Source organism: Dermacentor albipictus, chromosome 2 (genome assembly GCF_038994185.2).
Source record: "Dermacentor albipictus isolate Rhodes 1998 colony chromosome 2, USDA_Dalb.pri_finalv2, whole genome shotgun sequence".
NCBI lineage: Eukaryota > Metazoa > Arthropoda > Arachnida > Ixodida > Ixodidae > Dermacentor > Dermacentor albipictus.
The window spans coordinates 171,825,335-171,847,818 of NC_091822.1; the positions used below are offsets into that span (position 1 = coordinate 171,825,335).

A 22,484-nucleotide genomic window follows, 5' to 3' on the forward strand; every position below is an offset into this window, starting at 1 on the left:
GGGGTCCATGATGCAGTATAACAGACGACAGCAGGAATCTTGAAACATCGAGCTGTGGCCATTGGCATCGCTGCAGTTTCAGCGTAACATGTCAGATGGTCGAAGCAGACTATAATCCAATGGTTGTTGTTTGTTAAGTGAGGGAATGGGCCCCGAGAAGGTCCACTCCAACCTTTTCGAAAGGAGATGATGGTGGCACCACAGGGTGAAGGAGGCCTACCGGAGCAGTATTAGGGTGCTGGCACTTGTTACAACTGGCCACATACTTTTCTATATCCCGTTGCATACTAGTCCAGTAGAATCGGCCCTGAATGCGGTGGTATGTTCTGGTGAAACTTAGGTGCCCAGTGGTCGAGTCATCGTGCATAACACGGAGCACGTTGGTTCTCCAATTCTTAGGGACCACTAACAAGAGGCGGGCGCCACCAGCCGCATAATTATTTTTGTAGAGCAGCCATTTTGGATGACAAAGCCATTTTTACCTGTTGGTTGAGCAGTTGAGGCAAAGAGGGCATCCAGGATGCAGCCATGCTGCTGTTGCCGGAAAGTGGCCAGGTCGGGAAAAAGCATGTCGTCGATGGCGGCCAGAAACTCATCGAAATTGTCGGCGTCACGTGCACTTGTTGGTAGAGGGAGCCTCGAAAGACAGTCGATGTCCACGTGATGTCGGGCCTTATTACAACGGACTGCGAAGTCAAATTCCTGCAAACATAGCGCCCATCGAGCAAGGCGGCCAGACGGGTCGTGGAGACCAACCAACCAACATTGTGAATGGTGATCAGTAACGATCGTGAAGCGGCGCCTGCAGAGATACGGGCAGAACTTCTGGACTGCAAAGACGACCGTGAGACTCTTGCTCATTGACAGTGTAATTCTGTTCGGCCTTGCTCAACGAACGGCTGGCATAGGACGGTGCCGAGGCCAATTCCACTCGCGTTGGTGTGCAATTCTGTTGTGGCAAGAAGGGTCAAAATGGCGAAGTATGGGTCCCGAAGACAGCAGAAACTTCAGTTGACGAAACGAGGAATCGCAATCTGCTGTCTAGGTGAAAGGGTTATCCTTGCTTAGCAATGAAGTCAGAGGGTAGGCAGTATTGGCATAGTTGGGCACAAAACGTCGGATGTACGAGTAAAGACCCAAGAAGCTCCCCAGCTCGTGTTGTGACTGCAATTGTTTAAAGCTGCTAACTGCAGTGACCTTCTGTGGGTCTTGGCGCACCCCCTGCTTGTCCTCTAAATGTCCAAGTACTAGCGCCTCTCGTTGGCCAAAGTGACATTTCTTGGAGTTGAGGGCAAGGCACATCAGAACAACGTCCAGTCGATGGTTGTGCTCAGCAAAAGTGCGGCGAAAATGACGACATCGTTTAGATAACGCAAACAAACCTCCCATTTCAGGCCACGCAGTATCATGTCTATAAACCTCAAATGTTGCAGGCACACCGCATAAACCAAACGGCATGACATTGAATTCAAATAAGCCATCTGGGGTCACAAAAGCGGTTTTCTTTGTCAGCTGAATGCATGGGTATCTGCCAGTAGCCCGATCAGAGGTCTACAGATGGAAAGTAGGATGCGAAGTGAAGGCAGTTGATAACGTCACCGATCCGGAGAAGTGGATACACACCCTTTTTCGTCACAGAATTGAGACCGGCGCAGCCCAAGGGTTAGAGGAATCTTGGATGACGCCCTTGGCTAGCATGACGTCGACCTGTTTAGCGATGGTCTTGCACTCTAACGCGGACACGCGGTAGGGCTTCTGCCTGATAGGTTGCGCAGATCCCGTGTCGATCCTGTGCCGAGCCCGCATATTTGGAACACGAACTTTGTTAGCGTTCTGCGCGAAATCAAATAATGATGCAAGCTTGCTAAGGATACTGACTGGGGCTTGGCGCTTCTCTGAGACAGTGACTTGTTGATCATTTTTAAAAAAGACGACGAGTCTTCAGGGACACCGTCATCAGCCCCATGCTCTCGAGATTCGTGTGGAGTGTCATCAGTTCAAGCGCCTATGCTGAGACTGGTATCCACTTCAAAAGAGGCAAGCCGCATACCACTGGGTAGCACAACAGATTGGGAAGCTAAATTTGACACCCACAATGTAGCTGTTTCGCAGGCCACAGAGAGGACGCATCGAGGTACGAGCACACTTTTCTTCACAACCATCGAAGGCACAGGCTCAACAATTGCATCAAATGTATCGACACCACAAGCAGCAACTCGAACTCTGGATTAGGAACATGCCGTTAACAGCATCTTACGCCGAGAGTGTGTGAATGGGTAGCACGTTGGTCAGCAAGAGGAAACAGGAAAAGCTCGCCAGTACTGCAGTCAACAGTGGCACCACACTATTGTAGGAAATCGAAGCCAAGAATTACGTTGTGAGTGGATTGAGGAAGCACTGCAAATTCGGTTTGATACACGTTCTGGGAGAAATAGATGTACGCAGTGCACACTCTAATAGGTCGAAGCAACTCTCCACCCACAGAACGAAATGCATTAGCGTTATCCCAGCGAAACGTCACTTTAGAGCCCAGTCGGGTTTTGAAATCCAGGCTGATAACGGAGACACTCGCTGCTGTGTCCACTAAGGCCAACGTAGCAACATTGTCCACTGAAACATGAATCTTGTTATGACACATGGTGACTGGCGGAGGCATAGGGGCGTATAGTTGATGATGACTGGCGACCTCCCCTTCATTGGGCCTCCACCTAGTTTCCCGGCGGCGGTGACGTGAGACTTCGTCGTGGAGATAGAGACATGCGCTGGCATGAAGGCGGCGGAGTCAAGCTTCTCACAGAAGCTGGTGAGTCGCTACTGTAATTCGCCTGGTGGTTTGTCCTGCTGTCGGAGCCAAAAGACCAGCGTGTCACGTCGCCGTGCCGATGAATTGCTACGCCGATAAAAAGTGCACGGGACTGCCCCTTAGGGGCGTCTGCGTCAGCAGGCATTTGGTGCGTTGCGACACCACGTACTCGAGCACACAAGGGTTGGCCTTTCCTCTCCATCTCTTTCTCCCCACACCCCTTTCCCTGTGCAGTGCTGTTTAGGTGTCCTCCTGTGAGAGACAGTTACGGCACTGCACTTATCTCTTAAAATCACTTCACACACTTCATGGGACCGTGGTGAGTGCGACGGCGATGAGAACAAAATCTGGTGACATGACCGCGAATACTGCATTGGAAGCAGATGGAGCGCTCACAGGACGCACTGAAATTGTCAGTAGCAGGATAACTCGCACGGCCGTCCCACTCTTGGGAAACTGCAAGTGGACTGGTCTTGGGAAACTGCAAGTGGACTGGGAGTAACCGCGTCATGGAACTGATAACTGGGATCCGCGCTCATGGTAGAGTTTGGCGCTCTTGGACAAGGAGCAAAGTTGTAGGCGTCTACGGAGGCGGCGTTGATGGACGTCTCACGGAAGTCTCAGTGAGAAAAAGGCTCTCAAGCCCGCGGGGTTGAGAGACAAGCCACCTCACGTAGGTCAAGCTCTTCGCGCACCACTTGCCGAATAACTGACGCAAGGTCGGATGGAGCTGGGACCACGTCAACACTGGCAACGTTACTTACGTTGACCATGCGGCCGAACTTCGGTGTGATACGCCAAGCTTTCAAGGCTTCAAATCCATGGTAGTGCCGAATGACGTCACTTATGGAGTCCAGACTAACTTCTCCGATGAGAAACTGGTACACGTCCTCGGCGATCCCTTTTAAAAGATGACCAACTTTGTCCTCTTCTGTCATCTGAGGGTCCAAGGCCTTGCACAACTTCAGCACTTCTCGATGTACGTCGTGCAGATTTGGCCAGGAACTTGGGCTTGCTGCATTAAGGTTTGCTAGCTGCACGCTTCTTTTTAGTTATCGGATCTCTGAAGTACTTGCTGATTTCGTCTACGCACTTTTCCCACATCGTCATGCTTTCTTCGTCGTTTTCAAGCCACACAGACACAGTTCCCTTGAGGAAGAAGGCAACGTTATTAAGCTGGGCGGTGGCATTCCAGCCATTGAACCGGCTTGCCCGTTGGTAAATGCGGAGCCATCCGTCCAAGTCTTCCCGGCTTTCCTGGCGAAAGTTGGTGGTTCAATGTAGGGCTGCCATGGGTAGGCGGAAGAAGGTGGTGGGTTGTCGCCATCGGAAGCTATTTGTAGTGGCAGACCGGCAATTCAGAGACTTCGGTGACGCTCCATGGATTGCGCTTTTGTCCATGGATTGCGTTTTCCTGGTCATTCTTTGGGGATGCCATTGTTTTGCCCCGCACCGGCCACTAAAACTGTTACGATGGGGTGCATTTATTTAAAGATGAATTGATGAAAAGGGGCCACGTCCTTATTTGTTCATAATTTATTTATTATTCACACTTTCAATGCCCAAAGGCGCTGCAGAATCGAATGGGAACAAAGCAAAATAATGTGCAGGCCAGCCGCGTACCAGAAATTAAACGGCATACCTCCCTCCCCCCACCTCAAGGGGAGTATGGTAGCGCGATTCAAAGACGGGACAAGAGAAGACACAAAGGGACATAGCGCTGTGTGTGTCCCTTTGTGTCTTCTCTTGTCCCGTCTTTGAATCGCGCTACCATACTCCCCTTGAAGATGCATTACCAACAAGCCCACATTGCAACCCTCGTGAAGCCCACTTCCCCGCCCACGCCACCAATCCTCACACACATTCATAAAGCGCCACCAAATCAATGTTGAGACTTGACAGCTACTCGGTGGTCAACGTTCTGCTGCCTTTTTAACTCCTTCTGGATGATGGTATTTATCGGCATCTCCTGGGGTATGAAGGCCAGTTTTCTCATCGATTCGGCGCCCGCGCGATTAACTCGAGTTATCCCAAGGAACTATAAAAGTTACCTTGGGGTGGGCCCCCCTCCCGAAAAATATTCTCGGTACATGCCTGATGCAGGCAATTATATAAAGAATGTAGAGTGATAGTGGTGGTGGACTGCTGTTTTGAATGAAGATGTATCTGTGATACATCTTCATCGATGATTGATACATCTGAGTGATGTAAGCAGGAAGGTAGTTACAGCCGACACTTGGGGGGGGGGGGGATAAAAAAGAATCATGGTACTTGTTTGTTTGGTAGGATGAGACTGCAGCTTTATATCTGTGGTTAAATTGGTACGAAACATAGAAAGGTGGGGTGATAAGTTGGTTCTTCAGCACATAGTTGGAGTGATAAACATTGCAGAATCAACAAAGGCAGGCACATTTGCGGCATAATGAAAGTTCCGCCAAATCCGTTGTTATTTTTTCATACAGGTTACACTGCATGAAAAACGTGTTACACTTTTGAAAAAATGTTTCGTACATGTGACATGTTACGTACATGTTACGCTGTATGAAAAACAATTCATGTTCATCTTTCTTTGTCATGTTACACTGAGATGGCGGGAATAGCTGGAAAAATTAAAGCGAGCTGCTCGATTGTTATCCCAAATGGCAGATTTGTATTCTCTAGTTTTGACCGAACTAGGATTTTGTAGAGTTAGTTTTACAGGAGTAGGAACCATAGAAAACAAAGACATCATAACATGTGATTAGCATTACCAGTACTATAATTAACTTGCATATTTCAAGACAGATCATTAGTTATGTGAAGGCCAAGATACTTGTGAGTGTTAACTGATGCTATCAAAGTGTCATTCAAAGTATATATCTACAGTTATTGCCACTGCTGACCCTGCACAATATGCGCATCGATTTACACTTGCTAGCATCAAATTTCATAAGCCATTTGTTAGACAGAGATCCCCTTTCAACTTATATGAAACATGGTTGGTGATCTTGCAGTATATTACACAATCATTTGCTAACAGATTAATTGATGATGAGGTTATACAGTTAGGGAGATCATTATTATAAATCACGGAGAGCAAAGGCCCCAAAATGTGTTTTTGTGGCACTCCTGATGTAATGTGACAAAGTAGATGGATAGTTATTGGTGTCACATATTGACCATGATTGAAAAGAAACCCCTTAATCCAAGACAACACATTTCAATCAGTACTGAGCTGATTAAGTTAATGGATAAGTAGATCATGACATACAAAGTCGAAAGCTCTTGCAAAATCTAAAAATAGTCTATATGAAATCCTTGTCTGAAGGCAGCAAACAAATCGTTAGTGAAACAAAGAAGTTGGTTGAGTATAGCATCAGAATGCTTTTATACACGCACACGTGCACACACACACACACAGCACAGAAGAAAAAAACGGAACGTCTTACGCTGTTTTTTTCTTCACAAATGCCAATGAAGGCTGGCCTACTGGTCGAAATGTTAAGAGTAACGTCGTGTTTATGCGTTTATGCTATACTAATGGAGCCAGTGTGCTTTTGCACTGCCACCTGTATTTATTTCTCTTATATATATATATATATATATATATATATATATATATATATATATATATATATATATATATATATATATATATATATATATACGCATGTGTAATGTGAAAATGTGGTTTCGGGCCCCAGCTGTGGCAAGCTGTTCATTCATCCATTTTCGTTGCCATCAATTTATTTCTTCAATTCAACTAATAAGCATAAGTAATTTCCTGTATGCTATCCCTGGTGTCCTTGTTTGTTGGCTTCTCAAGATATGACTAATAACGATTGGGCCCCTCGGTTTCTTGTTGACACACGCACGCACACATGCACGTGTACACACACACACACACGCACATAAACACACACCACTCTACAACTTGTCCGACTTCGTACACTTAATTTTTTTTTACTTTGACAATCCTCAAGCTAATGCATTTATAAGAACAACTTGATCCGCTGTGTTCAAGCCCGTCATTTTATACGATGAAGTGGCTCCATGTTTTTAAAAGGAAGTGTTAACTCTGGGGCTCCAATCTGAATACATCGGAAAAGAGAAACTGTTTCTCGTCGCCGTAACTGCACTAAATTTCATGAGGTTTTCACATTTAAAAGAACAAATTAGAATCTAGGCATCGTTCGTAGCAAATTTCTCATTTATGCTCTCAATATTTTATGTAAGAATTGTTGAAAATCACACATTTTCATAAACAAACCATCAAGTTTACAACTCGGCTACGAAAAAACTATGTCACCATTCTGTATATTGAATCTAATAGTTCGTCTAAAGCGGAGAAAGTTGATGTAATACACAAGGCTTTCAAATAGGCCACTAATACGCAAGTAAAACCTTTGCAAAATGCTTATAAACAATCCAAACTATTCACCTATGTCACCATTCTCTATATTGAATCTAATAGTTCGTCTAAAGCGGAGAAAGTTGATGTAATACACAAGGCTTTCAAATAGGCCACTAATACGCAAGTAAAACCATTGCAAAATGCTTATAAACAATCCAAACTATTCACATAAAATTTTAATGGATGCATCAAATTTGCCCGCTTTGAATGTTGTAAGGGATTCAGCTTACAGAACTGCAATATGTGTTCTTGGTGCAGAGCATGCATGCAGTAGCATTACATGGCAATGAACATGTGTGAATGAGATACTTTCTTGAAAAAATGCTCATATCTTTTTTTGTTTTATTTCAGGTTCAACATGCTTTGTAATACTGGAAATCATACTCGCAATTTTGACTCCACTATCACAAGTGGTATTGAAATTTGTGACGGACTTCACATGAAAAAGTAAGCTTATACTTATAATTGTGTAAATTGATAATTAACCCTTTATTTATGCCTGTTGTCTACAGACAACATACCAGAAAAACATTTGCTTCCGGCCAAGTTTCAGTACTGAATACGAAGTTTCTAGCTTAGTACCTTCGGCCAACACTGAATGACAGGCAGCGAGTGCAATTTGTTGCTCTAAAGCAGGACACAGGACTAGAAAGAAGTTTGATGTGCAACTCACTGTCTTTTGAAAGCAAAATCGGAGGATACATGCCGATGCAAGATATCCAGCTGGAGCAGTATCACACGTGATGTAAAGCAAATTAAATGTACACCTGTGGTTAACATATGATGACAGCTGTCTATACAAATTAAAAACAAAGCCTTAGGTAGCTTGGGACGAAGCCCTTTTCCAGTTTCCTGCCTGTGTTCCTCCTCCTATTATTATTATTGTTGTTGTTATTATTATTATTATTATTATTATTATTATTATTATTGATGTGTTTTGCATATTTCAATTTTTTCTACGCATTCGTCTCCTCCTTAAAGGGACACTAAAGGGAAATATGAAGTCAAGCGAAAATGATACATTAGTGCTCCAGAGTCTCCAAGGCATCAATATTATCACGAGTACAGCCTTAATAATAGAGAAATTCAGGTAAATGCAGGACAATGTTAGACTCCCCCGGGACATTCAAGCACTTGCCCGATGACCAAAGCACTCCTCAGTTAAATTCTGTCACTAGTACTCAACCAATCGTTGCAAAAGAACATCCTTGTATTGTGTCATAAGGCAAAATAATATGCAACTTGACCAGTTCTATTTCATCGTTTCGAAAAGAAAAAAATAACTCGTTGAAATCACCCTTACAATGACGCGGGCGGTTGAAAGGTTTCATTTTTACTCGACTCCGGGCTTCCCACGCTGCCGCATTTCACTAGATTGGTTATCGTGTAGTGCTGTACTGGTTTTGCTGTTTCACGAAACTTGCAGAAACTGCAAGTTGCCGAGAATTCAGCTTACATGTGATGTCGTGGGATGCCCGAATGGCCTATGTCATACTTGACCAAAAAGCAGCTGCAGTGGCGAATCGACCACTCTGTCTTGGCTCGGTAGCGCCGTCTGTTGGGAGGGGTCTTACTCGCCAACGACGGCAAAGGGTAGTGGTGGGATATGCAACACCACCACTCCCCCGGTTGGGTGACAGTCAATTTGAATTTCAAAAAATGCAGTCGAACCCTTCAGATGCAATTTTCTCGTAAACTAAATCTTCGCACGAAGCAAGCATTGCGAAGTTTCTGGAGTTATATTTAAACTGTCCACGTCGACTTAGTATTTGTCTTTAGTGTCCCTTAAAGATGTTAAGTAAATATAACCACAATGCCAAACACGAGTATATGCTAATACACCTGTAGTCCAGTTTGTTGTGTATTTTGTTTCTGAGAGCTAATCAGCCTTACAATTGTTTTCAAAGTTGTGCAATAAATTGCGTATACTAGAGGCTCATTATGACGAAGCAGGATACAGCGAAATGATATAACAAAGCAAACAAAATTCCCCTTAACCCACAAAGATCTATCTATTTAAAACCTTGTTTTAACGAAGTGAAATTGCCCTGTCGATGGATATGCAGTAAAATCTTGTTACTATGAACCCCAAATTAATGAATTTCTCAAATTTACGAATATTTTAACTATCCCCGCCAGATTGTCAATATATTCAATGAAAAAATATTTCAGAACTACGAATTTCAATGTAACGCATATTTCTGAATAACGCACATACTTTATTTTCCCCGTTATAACCGAGGAACATTGATATTACGAATTCGGCTAAAAGTAACAGCACCGCAACTGTCGCGTGAAACAGAAATCGCGATGGCAGAAGCTATCATCACCAACATGTCGAGTGCCAACAGCTTCACCACAAACTTGACCAAGAACTTCATAACAAAGGTTTGGCATGTTTGCGCGAGATCCAACGAAGAATGCAGCTAGCAGCGGTGTGAAGAAGCTAAAGCAGTTTTCGATGCAGGACATATTGGACATATTGCAGGAAATCAACGGAGGGAAAAGCAAATAGACGTGTGCAGACAGTGTGGCATTGCCCCATCGACCATCGCGACCATTTTGAATGACTGAGACAAGATTGTCAAGCTTCACCGAGAATCCTGACTCGCTCCTAGGAGGAAACGGCTACGACTAGGAATTTTTTTTAGGCTTGTAGCGCAGCTCAGAAAGAGCAAAAAGGAAGTTGGAAGGGGTAATAAAAAGGAACGGAGAACAGAGTGAGCTCTTTCTGAGTCTACTCTTTCTGAGTTGCGCTACTAGCCTAAAAAAGTCGTGACATACCAACTCGCCCAAACTGCCACGCTTGCGACTGGGAAACCTTCAAAATGTGGACCAAGCTGTTCCCACGTGGTTCAAAGATGCCAGACGCAAAGATGCAAAACGTTTCAGTGTCTGGCTCAATGCTCCAAGAAAAAGCCTGCGAATTTGCTGATACACTTGAAACAACTGGGTTCAACGTCAGTGCGGGTTGGATTTTTCGTTTCCTCAAAAGGCACAGATTAACTTGGCAGGTAGTCTTGTGCGAAGACAAAGCTGCTGACAGAGAAGGCGTGGATTTCGTGGCGCAATTATCGTTTTCAAGAGGTGACTGAATCGTACTCTGAAAACGATATTTTCAACACGGATGAGACCGCATGTTTTTATCAGCTCCTGCCAGGCCGGACGATGCACTTCAAAGGGTAGCAGTGCAAAGGAGGGAAGAAGTTGCATCGTCACGTGGCAGTCCTGCTCTGCTTTAATGCAACAGGCACGACAAAAATTAAACCGCTCGTCATCGGCAAGTACGTGAATCCTCGCTGCATGAAAAACGTAATGTTATTACCATACGACTACCGCGCCAACAAACGAGCCTGGATGACTGGAGAACTCTTTTCCGAGTGGCTCATCAAACTCGACGACAAAATGAGGAGGGATGACCAAAGAATTCTACAGGTCATTCTACAACTGGTCATTCTTCAACTGCTCTGCTTACATTGTGAATGTTCGCTTGGAGTTTCTGCCGCCAGACAGCACATCCTTGCTGTAACCCCTAGACCAGGGTATTATGAAGAGTGTGAAAGCATAATTTCGTAGGCGCCTGGTGCAGCGGTTCATTATCAGCCTCCGCCTAAAGCAGCCAACTGCAATCAATATTTGTCAGGCAGCAGAAATGCTCACAGGAGCTTGGTGTAACTTGAAGGCGTCTACCATTAGCAACTGCTGGTGAAAAGCAGGGCTTGTCAAAGCGCTTCTGCAGCCTGAATAAGACTTGGAGGTGACCCACAACCCAGGAGACCTGTGGACCAAGGTTGCGGAAATGCTGCCCGCCGTCTTTTTCTTTGATGCCTACGTGGCGAGTGACAGTGCAGCACTAACGGCAGCCGCCTTGACAACCGAAGAGATTGTTAACTGCGTTCGTGATGTCTCCAGTGACGATGATGACCCAAAGGAACACTGTAAGTCACCAAACACAGAAGATGAGATTGCGTCGAACATTGATGTTTTAGTGCACACAAACAAAGTCTGCACATTCATCACTCGGTGCAATGACGTGCCCAAGGAGGTAGTACACAAAGGGAACGACGTAGACGCATTGCTAATCGGGCGTGCGTGCTGCACGCGCCGGAAGAAAATAACTGATTTCTTCACATAAGCAGCTTTGATGTGAGTGAAACATGTTTATGTGAGAGTATGGGTGTCTGCATACACGCCTACTGCCAAGGTACATCATTTTTATTCCTAGGTTTGTCGACTGGCTTATAACCGCAAGTTTTTCATTACAACGATATTTCAAAATAACGAAAGATTTTCGGCGGTCCCGTGTGATTTGTTATATCGAGATTTTACTGTAGCAAACTAGATTCGTCTCCAAAACAAACGAAAAATGCCCAACTGTTCTATGCCAAGTACGTCACTTTCCACTGGGCTTGCTTTTAATGACCGATTTATTGATTAGCATTATTGGCGTGCCATCCCATCTGGTTACCGTGTAGTTCGGTATTTTCTGCTCAGCCTTGTTCCAGTATTGTTCAGGCGCAATTCCTTTTCTGTGTCATTCAGCCCACAGGGGTCGCCCATCAGTTCACTGCTGCGGAATGTAGGGGTCATGGGGCGGCTGGATGTAGAAATGCTGGCCGGAGCGTTCATTCAAGCTTGTGCAGGTGACACGGTGATTGTTGTGCCCGGGGAAAATAGTCCCAACATAGAATTCAAAGCAGCGGTGATTCTCAATCAGGTTGGCGAAAGGTTGCAAGCAGCGCGCGTCGAAATAACTTTAACAGTCTTGTTATTTAGCGTTCCCTCGCGGTAGTGCCACATGAAGGGACAGTGGCTTAGACAGCCTTGGCAAAAGTGAATGACGTAGCATACGTCAGCATGTATGCTTTCCTTGATCATGCCTCATTGCTCCTTAATGCATCATAATGTACATGGCTTCTCATCCGTGCTTTACTTCCATGTATAATAAACATTTCAGTGACATTACACTTGCAAACCTATGCGTGACTATTTTCACTGTTCCTGTGGGAGTCAACTGGCGCACTTTCTGCAGTAAACCTACCTTTGGCTCAGAAATCAGTCTTTTTCCCGCTCCACAATCTGTGCAATACTGAAAAAAAAAGAATACATTTAATGTCGATATTTCTGCATATTCCGGGACTCAACGTAACTGCGAACAAGAGAGCGGCCATTACTATGTTTGGGAGCAACGTTACTGAAAGATTGCTGTGGAAAGCTGAAAAAGTTCGTCTGCTAGGCGGACGGGCACAAGACGACAGGTGGCTAGCAAGATATTGCGAAAGGTCAAGTTCCGCACAGAATACTGATTGATGGAAAGGACGATAGTAGACAGTGTGTCAGCAGCCTTTCTCACAGATCACAGCATCTGATGGTTGTAAATGAATGCAACATGATATTAATTCTCTTTTTTTTTCTTTCTTTTTTTTCCAGATTGCGTCGTGTGGCCTCACTTATACTTTCTCTTTCTTTCTTTCCAGGTGGTGTGGACCCCACTGAAAGTATCCACACAGTTGTGAAAAGCTGGATGGAACTATCTAGCTGCCAACGACAAAATTCTCTCTCTCTCTCTTATCTCCCTCTCTCTACCTTTTTTTGTTTTTACACTTTTTTGCATAATTAAAAATTGGTGGTGTCTGCTCTTTTGTGTTCCATAGTGACTACTGCTCTTGTTCGCCCCATAGGGACTACTAACTTGTCCTGTCATGACATGACTGCAGGGCGTCTGCCAAGTTAGAAAACCGGGAATTCCCAGGGATATTGAAGTCTGGAAATACTAGGGGAAATTTAACTCACGGAATTCGTGCTTCTATCAGTTAAACTTAGATACAATCTTATTGAATGGAACGACAGTCACGGTAATGCTGGCTCGAGTAACAGAGAGGAATCATAAGGAATCATCTTTGACGCCGTGTTGTTGGCTGGAGGAGTTCGCGGTGTACAGTCAACGACTATGTAAGTGGAACAACAATGCATCTTTGCAGGACGTTTGGGATAGGTGGGCAGGCACGATGAATCTGTTTAAGTTAACAAGTGTGTTAGAAAATAGTTTCTCTATAGAAGCCACGTTAACCAAATTTTGGCGAGTACCCCAGCAAACTGTCCATCACGCGAAAGGTGTGGCATGTATCTGCACAAAAGTGCATAATTAAGACAGTTAACCATTATAATAATGTAAATGTAAATAACGTTAGCTTTGCGAGTGGTAAGGAACAATTGAAACAAAAAGATTATCAGAGGGAATACCTGTGTCATCACATTTATGTATACCCATTGTGCTCCATAGAAAATGCACAAGGAAGCCTATAGTAGGAATGGGCTAACTTGAAATTCAGGGGTGTGTGCTTGTGCATGCTTAGGAAGGGGAAGGAAAACGAGGTGAAAGGCAAACAGGTTAAACAGATCAAGTGTCCGGCTGGCTACTGTGTCCGGGGGATTCGGTAAGGTGGGAAAATAAATAAAGCAAGATAGGACTTTAAAAAAAAAAGGAAAGCATTAGTTCTCACATTCTATAATTCTTCAGTGATTCCCGTTTCTTTTAAAAATTGCACTGGTGCTTTTAAAGCAATTAGTGCCATGGTCGGCTGGGACCAAGGTCTAAGAATTCTGGCTTCCGTAAGGGGACAGTTGTCAATGTTGTCGAGTATGGTGCTGATTATTTTTCTTTCTGCTTATAAGCATCACCAAAGAGGGGTGGAGCAGGCTCGCTGGCTGAGGATACGATGTGGATGGGTCATGCATTTGTGAATGGACTGTTTTTGCAAATATATTTGAGTGTTGTATGCAGTTATGCAGGTATGCAGCCCAACTTAACGAACGCGGTGAAGAGCCCCGTGGTGTACCTCAGTTGAAAACTTGACACCGCAAGAAGAGGCTTTTAGCACCTCGGAAAAAAAGTGTTTGAGCATAGTATGTGCCATTCAAAAGCCAGGATGCTATATTCAAAGCACCAAACTCAAGGTTGAGAGCGACGATTGCCCTCTTCCATGGCTGTTGGAAATGTTAGAAATAGACAGGAGACTGCTGAGATGGAGTCTCATTTTGCAGGAATGCCACTTCGAGGGCAAGTATAGGAAACGGAGTCAGAATGAGAATGCAGACGGTCTGAGCCGGGGATTTGGGGCAACAAACTCGGGGTATATTTTAGAACATGTCTTGTATGTATCGCTAGCGATATTATTGACATAGGCAACTCACTTGTCTTTAGCTGAGAGTTCGTCACGACAAAAAAGAGAGTGTCAGATAGAGAAAGAGAGAGCTAGAACTTTCTAAAGTGATGCGGGGAGCAAAGCGACCAGTAGGCGTGTCGCTCGGGTAGGCCGATCAGAGAGTGCATGTGCTTGTGATTTCTCAGGGAGAAGGCCTCAACGAAGCGCGGGCTGGGCCCTCAAGCTGCAGTGTGACATCAGCCGTGACTGCTAGAACGATCCCCGAGGTCGCGACCGAACATCAACACTTCGGGTAACCTGACAGCTGATCACCCTCAGGTCGAATCTCCTGGCGCCGCAGGGGTCTGTTACGTCATCGTGGCCAAGAACAATAATTAGATGTTTACCGTGAGGCAACCCCCCACCCGCCCTTTTCATTTGCAGTTCACATACCGCACAGGTGGTGTCCATAGCTTTGTCCGCTTGATGTAGATTTTCTCATTGCTTCCTGAAGGCTGTATCCTTCGGAACGTCAAACATGTCTTCGTGCCACCCTTCTCGTAGACGCAACCTGTTCGACTGTCACTGGTTGTCAGGCCACATCACTGTCCGTAGAAAAACCTTCTGCAGATCGAAGCGTCTTAAGCGTCGTCCAATTTTTCTTTCGGCTCCTGTATTGCCCGTGTGGCCTACGGCCCTAGAGTTATTGCCATTATGGTTTTTGAAACACAGGGGTAGCCTAGGCTTACTGCCTGCCTGCAGATTAAGCTTATTAGAACAGGTAAGCGTGTGAGTCTAGGCTTACTGCCTGCCTGCCTGCAGATTAAGCTTATTAGAATGGGTAATCGTGTGCGTTCATAAATGTGCTTTTAAATATTGCGCGCCTACCAACAAATAACGTTGGTGCCGCCATCTCGCGATACCTAGTACAAACATTTTGTTAGTTTCAGTAATAAGCATTTTTAAAATTATATGCGTATATGAAACTTCTGTTAGGTTTATTATTTTTGTTATATTTGGTTACAGCTTCTCAAGCTATGACATTTTTTGTTTAAGATAGCTTTAGGTTCTCGTTGGCTAGATAAAGAGTGTTCTAGCCGGGCCAATCCAACCATTTTTAACTTGACTGAGTGGCGGCAAATGATTGCAATGTTCGGCAATGCTTGAAACCTCCAGGTAAACTTTGACTGTGATTCGCATAGTTCGTCGTTTCTATGAGCGAGTCGCCGGCGTAAGTACAACATGAGCCAAGATCAGACCAGTCTGGCCGAGGTTGAGTACTCGTTTATTGCCAAGCTCGACAACGCCAAGGACCTCTCGCAACTTCTGAGAGCAATCAGCATTAGAGAAGTGCGTAACACCTCGTATACTTAAAGAACTTGCGTATCTTTTATTTTTGGCGTACCCCTTGTCATTACGCTTCTTATTAAAAAGCTTGTCAGTCGTTCTGCTGTTGTTTCTTCTACCAGGTAGCCACGGTGGAGATCAACGACATGGGTATCCGAGTGATCGCTCAAGAGGGCAAATGCGTTCAAGCCATCGCGTTCGTCCAACGAGAACTGTTTGACAGCTATGCTCTAAAGGAACCGACACTCTCGTTCGACATCAGTCTGTCTATATGGCTGGTAAGGCGTTTATATTCCTTACGTTTGTTTAAGGAGATAAATACAGCTAGTTCCATAAAATGCTTGAATCTTCATTGGGTACAAAAATATAAAGAAATAAAGAGGGTTCGTAAATAAAAGAATTAAAAAGAAGCCCTCGTGGCTGCTTGTAGGCTCCACTTTACCGAAGTATGACACCTGTGTTCGAGAAACAGTACAGGCAGTACAGATGATTGACACATTAAACAACCTCAACTAATACTCCACTTCAAATGCACAGTTCGCATGTCACGTGCAGTTCACATGTACAATAATATATAGCATACTGTGCTATCGGGTGCATTGATTTCACGAACAATGTTGGAGTGGGTACAACTTTCTTGGCTGACAGTGGAGCGTGGCATGCACCCAGGACTTGTGCTTTCGAGAAAAGTAGGGTGTCCTGTTGGCATGATGTGCTCTATTGACTGATGTTTGGCATGGGACTGAGGGCAGTGGCAAAGGAGTCGCTCGATTTTTTATTCACACCTGTAATAGTCATTCAATGGGGAGCAAGCCATTTCAATTAGGAAAAAAGATTAATTTGAGAAGACTACGTCTTTGCTGTAGGCAACAAAAAGGTGTTTTGCCATATTGGGATTAGTGCGTTTTTAATTATAGCCACACTGACAGATAGAAATTGTGCCATCATGGTGTACATTAAACCTGAATGCCTGACATTTCAGGCTGAATCATGATGAAAAGATTATATGTCGTAGGCAAAACTTGAATAAAAATAAAGCTAGAATTAGGACGTTATTTATTACACTTATGTAATGTTTGGTAAGTGCTCATCTTAAATTAATCAAAGTAAACTATTGTAAGTTTTGGTCACAGTGATGCCACTTGCCTGACTCTAGCAAGGAAGCTTTTTCATTTTAACAATTTAGCACCATTGGGATTAGTAAAACTTCTTTGTTCCTCTTCTGTCTTTCTCTCTCTCCTTCTATATTTGTTTCTTGCTTTCTATATAAATGAGATTTTTTAATGCTAAGTGGACTGTAAGCAATGCTACCTGGGTTGCCAAAGGTAAATTTATTTAATCAAAGATAGTTGGCAATAGGAAAATAGCAACTTCATTGGTGCCATGAAGAAGAAACATACTGATGCATCTTCTTCTATCTGTTAATTACAAACAAAGATAATGTGTAAGTCTTCTGTGTATGTCGTCTTCATTAGTGACAAATTTTCGTCTGCTGCATTGCACATTCATTGGTGACACAGTTGACTTTTGCACTCTCTTTTGTGGCATATTTAGGAATGCCTCACAATGTTTGGTGCCATGGGTGGACCTGTCTCAACGCGACTGTGCTATGGAGGTCAAGGCAACCCTCTGGTCATGTTGTGAGTTTCCACTGTTGTCCTAGCTGACAGCACAGAAATTTGAACAATTGTTTGATCAAGTGAATAGTGGCATGCCATGTAAACCTTTATGGCCCCAACACATAATAGATGGCAAGTGACAATCTTATCATAGTAGTTCTATGTCATCTTCTCGCTGACAACTGGTTTCTCTTTTCAGCGAAAGTGACGCTTTGAACATCTTTCAAAACGAGATTGTCTTTTCCGTTGTCCCCTCCCACCATTTACTGAAGGAGTTTGAAGGGCCCTTCACCAGGTTTGGGCATAGCAAACAATCAAGGTGCATAATACGTGTGGCAATAGCTGTGTCTGCAAGCTATACACCAATGTATGCTGCTGAAAACTGTTCAAAATCAAATAATAGCCCACACACTTTCATTCTTGAGAGAGCCACTCTGGTTGCGAGCTAGATGATGTTGTGCGCATGGTACTTCCCCATTGCACGCATTCTCATATTCTTGGCTTGTTGCTGACTATAGTAGTGTTAATATTAAGGAATGGACTGTGGCCTAGTTTTACTGGGCCAATATGGTGTTTCATGACTTTTTGATCATTCTGCTTGCATTGCTTGAAGTGGTAAAACAAAATTTAACGACCATTCATGCCTGCAGCCTCGAGGAATCTGGAGTTGTAACTGACTGCAAGATACGGACGCTGGAGTCAGAAGGTGTTGTCAATTTTGACCTGTCAAGGGACAACGTGATTAATGTCGTCATATTGAAGTCTGAAAGTATCAAGGAAGTCTGGTCCGAGCTTGACATTTCCAGTGAAGACATGGAAGTTTTCATATCTCCAAATGACCCTTACTTCAGGTTGAGCACATTTGGAGCTGCAGGCACTGTTGAGGCAAGTTCTGGAGGACATTGTATTGTTCATGCTGCCCATTATGTTTGTCTTGCATTCATTTATAGCATGTGAATAACTGTTGTGTGAATGTACTGTCCCTTCCTTTTCTTACTCAACAGTTTGTTATTCCTTACGGATGTATTACTTTGGCTGGATTTATTACGGGTAATGAAACATGGTTATGATGGCATCCTCAAAATGTGCCATTATAACCATGTTTCATCAAGCCAGCAACAACCAGCCCATCTAAGTCTCTTTATTATGGGTGTGTTGACACCCAGTCGTGAGCTCTGACAGGAAAACTGATAATAAAAATTGAACTCTTAGCAGAATATGTTCATGTACAGATTACATGTACATTACATACAATGTACAACTGCATGTGTTCATATATACCAGCATGAGACCTAGAAATTTAGATGGACCAATCAAAATTTTTCACTAATAAACTGCAGTGAGAAGCTGGTAACTCCACCAAAGTTGCTCTCACACCTGAATCTTTTTCTCCTTCCTTTTTTTTTACATCTTATTCTGTGAACAGACATATTTTCTTCACATATTTAGCCATTTACCTACACAGGAAGCAAAAATTTACGAAGCTCAAATACAGTTGAGTGACTCTGCAATGAAGGCCTCTACAGTGAAGTGACCTGTATAACGAAGGCATGTTTGTGTCCCAGTTCTATTAAGCTCTGTGCAACCTTACAACAAAGTGACCTGTATGATTAATTATTTTGAATGCCCCAAGCACTTCAGTGAAAGGTGTTGGACCGTATTCCTAAACTACAAGTTCCTGGGAGTTGTGTCAAGCGGAGTAAGTTATTCGCAAATTAGTAGCAGCTTTAGCATCAGCAACGGTTAAACAAGGGAAGCCTCAACCCGAAGTAACGTTTCAACCGAGAGGCTTGTCTTCACCATAGCAAAGACAAGCCACCTTATCAAAACACTAACTCAAAGACGAGGCCACGGTTGGTCAATTTATATCTCAATCCTCATGTTGCACCTTCGTCTGCGGTTGTTCTTAGCATGTATGTTATGAATACAAACTTTACTGATGCCTGACTGAGTTTCTCGAACATAATGCAGGTGTCTTACTCCAAAGAATCAGAATTCATGGAGTCTTTTCAGTGCAAAAAGGAGCAAAGGAACTCGTGAGTGCCTTAAAGCTTTTTTCCACTCCTCCCCTCTGTCTGCCATTTGCGCCAACTAGTGCAGACTGTTATGAGGAACATACATAATCAGGTCTATGAACACACTGTGTGTTCCACATCAATCATTTCGCGCGTGCAATGCTCTACGCGAAATGTGAAGGTTGTGGGATCGTTCCCCACCTGCGGCAAGTTGCTTTTTTCATCCACTTTCATTTCCATTTATTCATCGTTTCTTTATTTCATTCATTAAGCACAAGTAATTTCCCCTATGCTGCCCTTGGCATCAATGTTTGTTGGCTTCTTATGATAAGCTTTACTGCTTGGCAATATGTGCGGGGTTTAGTGCGCCATGCAAATTGTAAGAGTGGTGGTGTATGTAAATGTATCTTGTAGGATATAGGTAGTGGGCACCACTGTAGCAGCCAAAGACGATGTTGTGGGCGTAGCAAAGAAGTTGTTCTCGAGTAGATGGAGCTGTTCACAGTGACAGCCCGCTGCTGTTGCATTAAATGCATTCAGAACCAGAGGAATCACTGAGGTCAGCTGATACTGTAGTACATATTTATTTAGCATCTATACATGACGTGTCTTTATGACCACTGTTATTTTTGTCTGTCTTTGTTTTGCTGCAATGACCATTTGAGAATTTGCCACGGTCTGTCCCTATATTCAGGTACAAAATAAATCTCATGAAGCAATGCATCAAAGCCCTCAATCTGTCCAGCAAAGTGGCCATCCGTACAGACCAGCTTGGGCTCATATGCTTCCAGTTTCTCATACGCACAGAAGAAGGCACTGCCACCTTTGTTGAGTATTATGTGAGTACTTGCCCACAATTGCTCTCTTGTTCAAGGAAGAAAAACAATATATTGCCCATTCTGTATGCTGGAATTTGCCAGCTGCTTGTTAGATCACGAGCATCCATATCTCTTTTTCACTCGCTCTTCTTAGTTATGCTTACCTGTGCATGGTAAAATGTTGGCATGTGATTCTGGTTTTGAAAAACAGTCTCTCTCATATTTTTTTTCTCTAGTCGTCGCAATAATTGTTTGCACTTCAGCAGGTGCCCCACACAATTTGACAAGCAGCAATAGAAACTCCTTTAAAAACAAACTCCAGCAATATCTTTAGGTATACAAATGTCAACAAAGTTTGTAAATTGCATTTTCCTGGCCATCTTGCTCATGTGCGCCAAATGGAGCAGCTGACAGCAGTGTAGTTTTTTCCACAAAGTGGTCGAATCATAAAAATTGGCATGCACACTCCTCTGAAGCATAACTTCTACTGACCACTGTAAGCTTGTTGCTCATGATGTAGAACGTGGGAGAAGCAGCGCAGGAACCCAACATCTAGTAAAGCTGTCTGTATTCATCTATCTGCTGGCCTAAGGGTTTCATCATCAGCTTAACCTTTATAAGGGAATCGTTTGGATCTATTCTTTTTTGCTTTTCTTTCACCAAGAAGGAGCTATTCAACACAGGAATGTTGCTGTGGTTGAGCACATTGTCCTAAGATGTTGCTACTGGCACTCATATTCCTAATGTATGCCTGTTCTAATGTCTCCACTAAAATCATAAAAGGCAGCTTTCTGATGATGCTGGTACAGTTTTGGCCTCAACTTAGTGGTTCTTTCTTAAAGTTATTGTTGTATGTTTTACAAATTGGACTATGTGACACATGATAAGAGGCTCATAAATTTATAACAGCCATTTCTGTGAATTGATAACAAAAACTTGCAGAGTTGTCCTCTTGTGCTGATAAGGCATTTAGCCTAGCTGGACAGTGCTAAACTTGGAGCAATGAGCTTCAAGGTTTGATTCTGTAATTGACGTTATGGCAGATTTTTTTTTGCTATTCACTGTTTCCCAATGATTTGTATGCGCGATTTTCGGGAGAATTCTACAGAGATGCTTGTTGACAATTTATGCGAAGTTTAGTTAGATTTAAGCATGAAATGCTTATCGACAATATTAAAGGCTAGCTGCAACAAAATTTTCGTGTCAAGTAAGAAGCCTAGTTTGAAATTGTTTAGTTGTAAAGCATACGAGTACATGCATCACAAAAGACTTGCAAAAGTAGACATTTTGACACCTAAACAAACACTACCATTACTGCTAGACTGAAGTGATGCATCACCCAGCACACTCGGCTCTACGACATGACCTCCGAGATTGGACACTGCCCGCAGCTGCTCATGACACGCCGAAAAATCTCTGAGGCAACGTGCTGGAAATGATGTCATATATGCCATCCACCAGGAACTATTGTCTTGTGCTTAGGTGCTGTTAAAAGGCTGCTAATAAGAAAATTAGACCTTTCCTAGCTCTGCAGATTTGCTAGAGTTGCTTCAATAGTATATATCACTCATTCATAACTAGTAGTTTAGTCAAAGTGAAATTTCATTTCAGTTGGCCTTTGAGATTATGGACGTTGTTTTCCACACAAGTTGCAATTGAATGAAAATACATGCAATGCGATTCTCGCGCATTATACCCGTCACATAGTCGTTCACATCCTCCAAGTTCATGTGCACTTGAATTCATCTGTACATAGCTCCTGTGTTTCATTATCTTGTCCTTACAGTGCACTCCAAACCGAGAGGACCCACAAGAATGCTAATGAAGCAGTTGTATGGAATGCTGCTTAATATTTTTGTAAAGGTGATTGCAAATTTGTATGTGTGCTTGTAAATAAACTAGATTTTCAAAGTACTATAAGCACTTTCTTGTGTTGGCGGGCTGTGTTCACCAGCTTTCGAACGTTGAACAAAAGCTGCTTTAGGATTTTTGTTGCCAGCGTTGTTCATTTAGCTTCTTTAGCATTTTCGTCCATATAGTACCTGTATTTACTTTTTTCTTTCATTCAAAAGCAAATGTCTGCCACTGTGGTTTAAATGTAAAGATTGCATACCATAGAGGATGAGCTGTTAGGAGTACTGCATGTCCTTGAACTGGCAGTATATATACACGTACAGTAGTATATGCAAGTAATGTAAGCTGTATTTTTTTACTGTAATGGAGTATTGAAGTTAATTTAATATACAAAGTTGTCACTTGAATATTCCAATAGAATACACTGCAAGTAAACCACACATTTAAAGACATTTTGTACTTCTTGGGGTCTACACTCTTTAAAATATTT

General features: G+C 43.3%; 1 protein-coding gene across 3 annotated transcripts; it reads left to right on the forward strand.

Annotated features, from left to right (window-relative positions):
* Nucleotides 1–15,422: 15,422 nt before the first annotated feature.
* On the forward strand, nt 15,423–22,054 carry Rad1 (Radiation insensitive 1). Of its 3 annotated transcripts, none has more exons than XM_065430470.1 (7): nt 15,423–15,517; nt 15,811–15,966; nt 17,243–17,328; nt 17,958–18,192; nt 19,279–19,343; nt 20,017–20,161; nt 21,927–22,054. In XM_065430470.1, exons 2-7 carry the CDS (start codon nt 15,835–15,837, stop codon nt 21,960–21,962), a joined length of 699 nt encoding a protein of 232 aa, XP_065286542.1. In that variant the 5' UTR covers nt 15,423–15,517; nt 15,811–15,834; the 3' UTR covers nt 21,963–22,054. The 3 variants fall into 3 exon arrangements, with proteins under 3 accessions (XP_065286542.1, XP_065286540.1, XP_065286541.1); XM_065430468.1 differs by having other exon boundaries at nt 15,430–15,691; nt 15,784–15,966; XM_065430469.1 differs by having other exon boundaries at nt 15,431–15,691.
* The last annotated feature ends 430 nt before the right edge of the window (nt 22,055–22,484 follow it).

What these genes read in the sequence shown, in the direction of transcription:
- Rad1 (XM_065430468.1), top strand. Translation starts at nt 15,584, where the DNA reads ATGAGCCAAGATCAGACCAGTCTGGCCGAGGTTGAGTACTCGTTTATT. An exon ending in AAAAAGGAGCAAAGGAACTC is followed by an intron (nt 19,344 to 20,016) that starts GTGAGTGCCTTA and finishes CCCTATATTCAG; the next exon opens with GTACAAAATAAATCTCATGA. An exon ending in CCACCTTTGTTGAGTATTAT is followed by an intron (nt 20,162 to 21,926) that starts GTGAGTACTTGC and finishes TTGTCCTTACAG; the next exon opens with TGCACTCCAAACCGAGAGGA.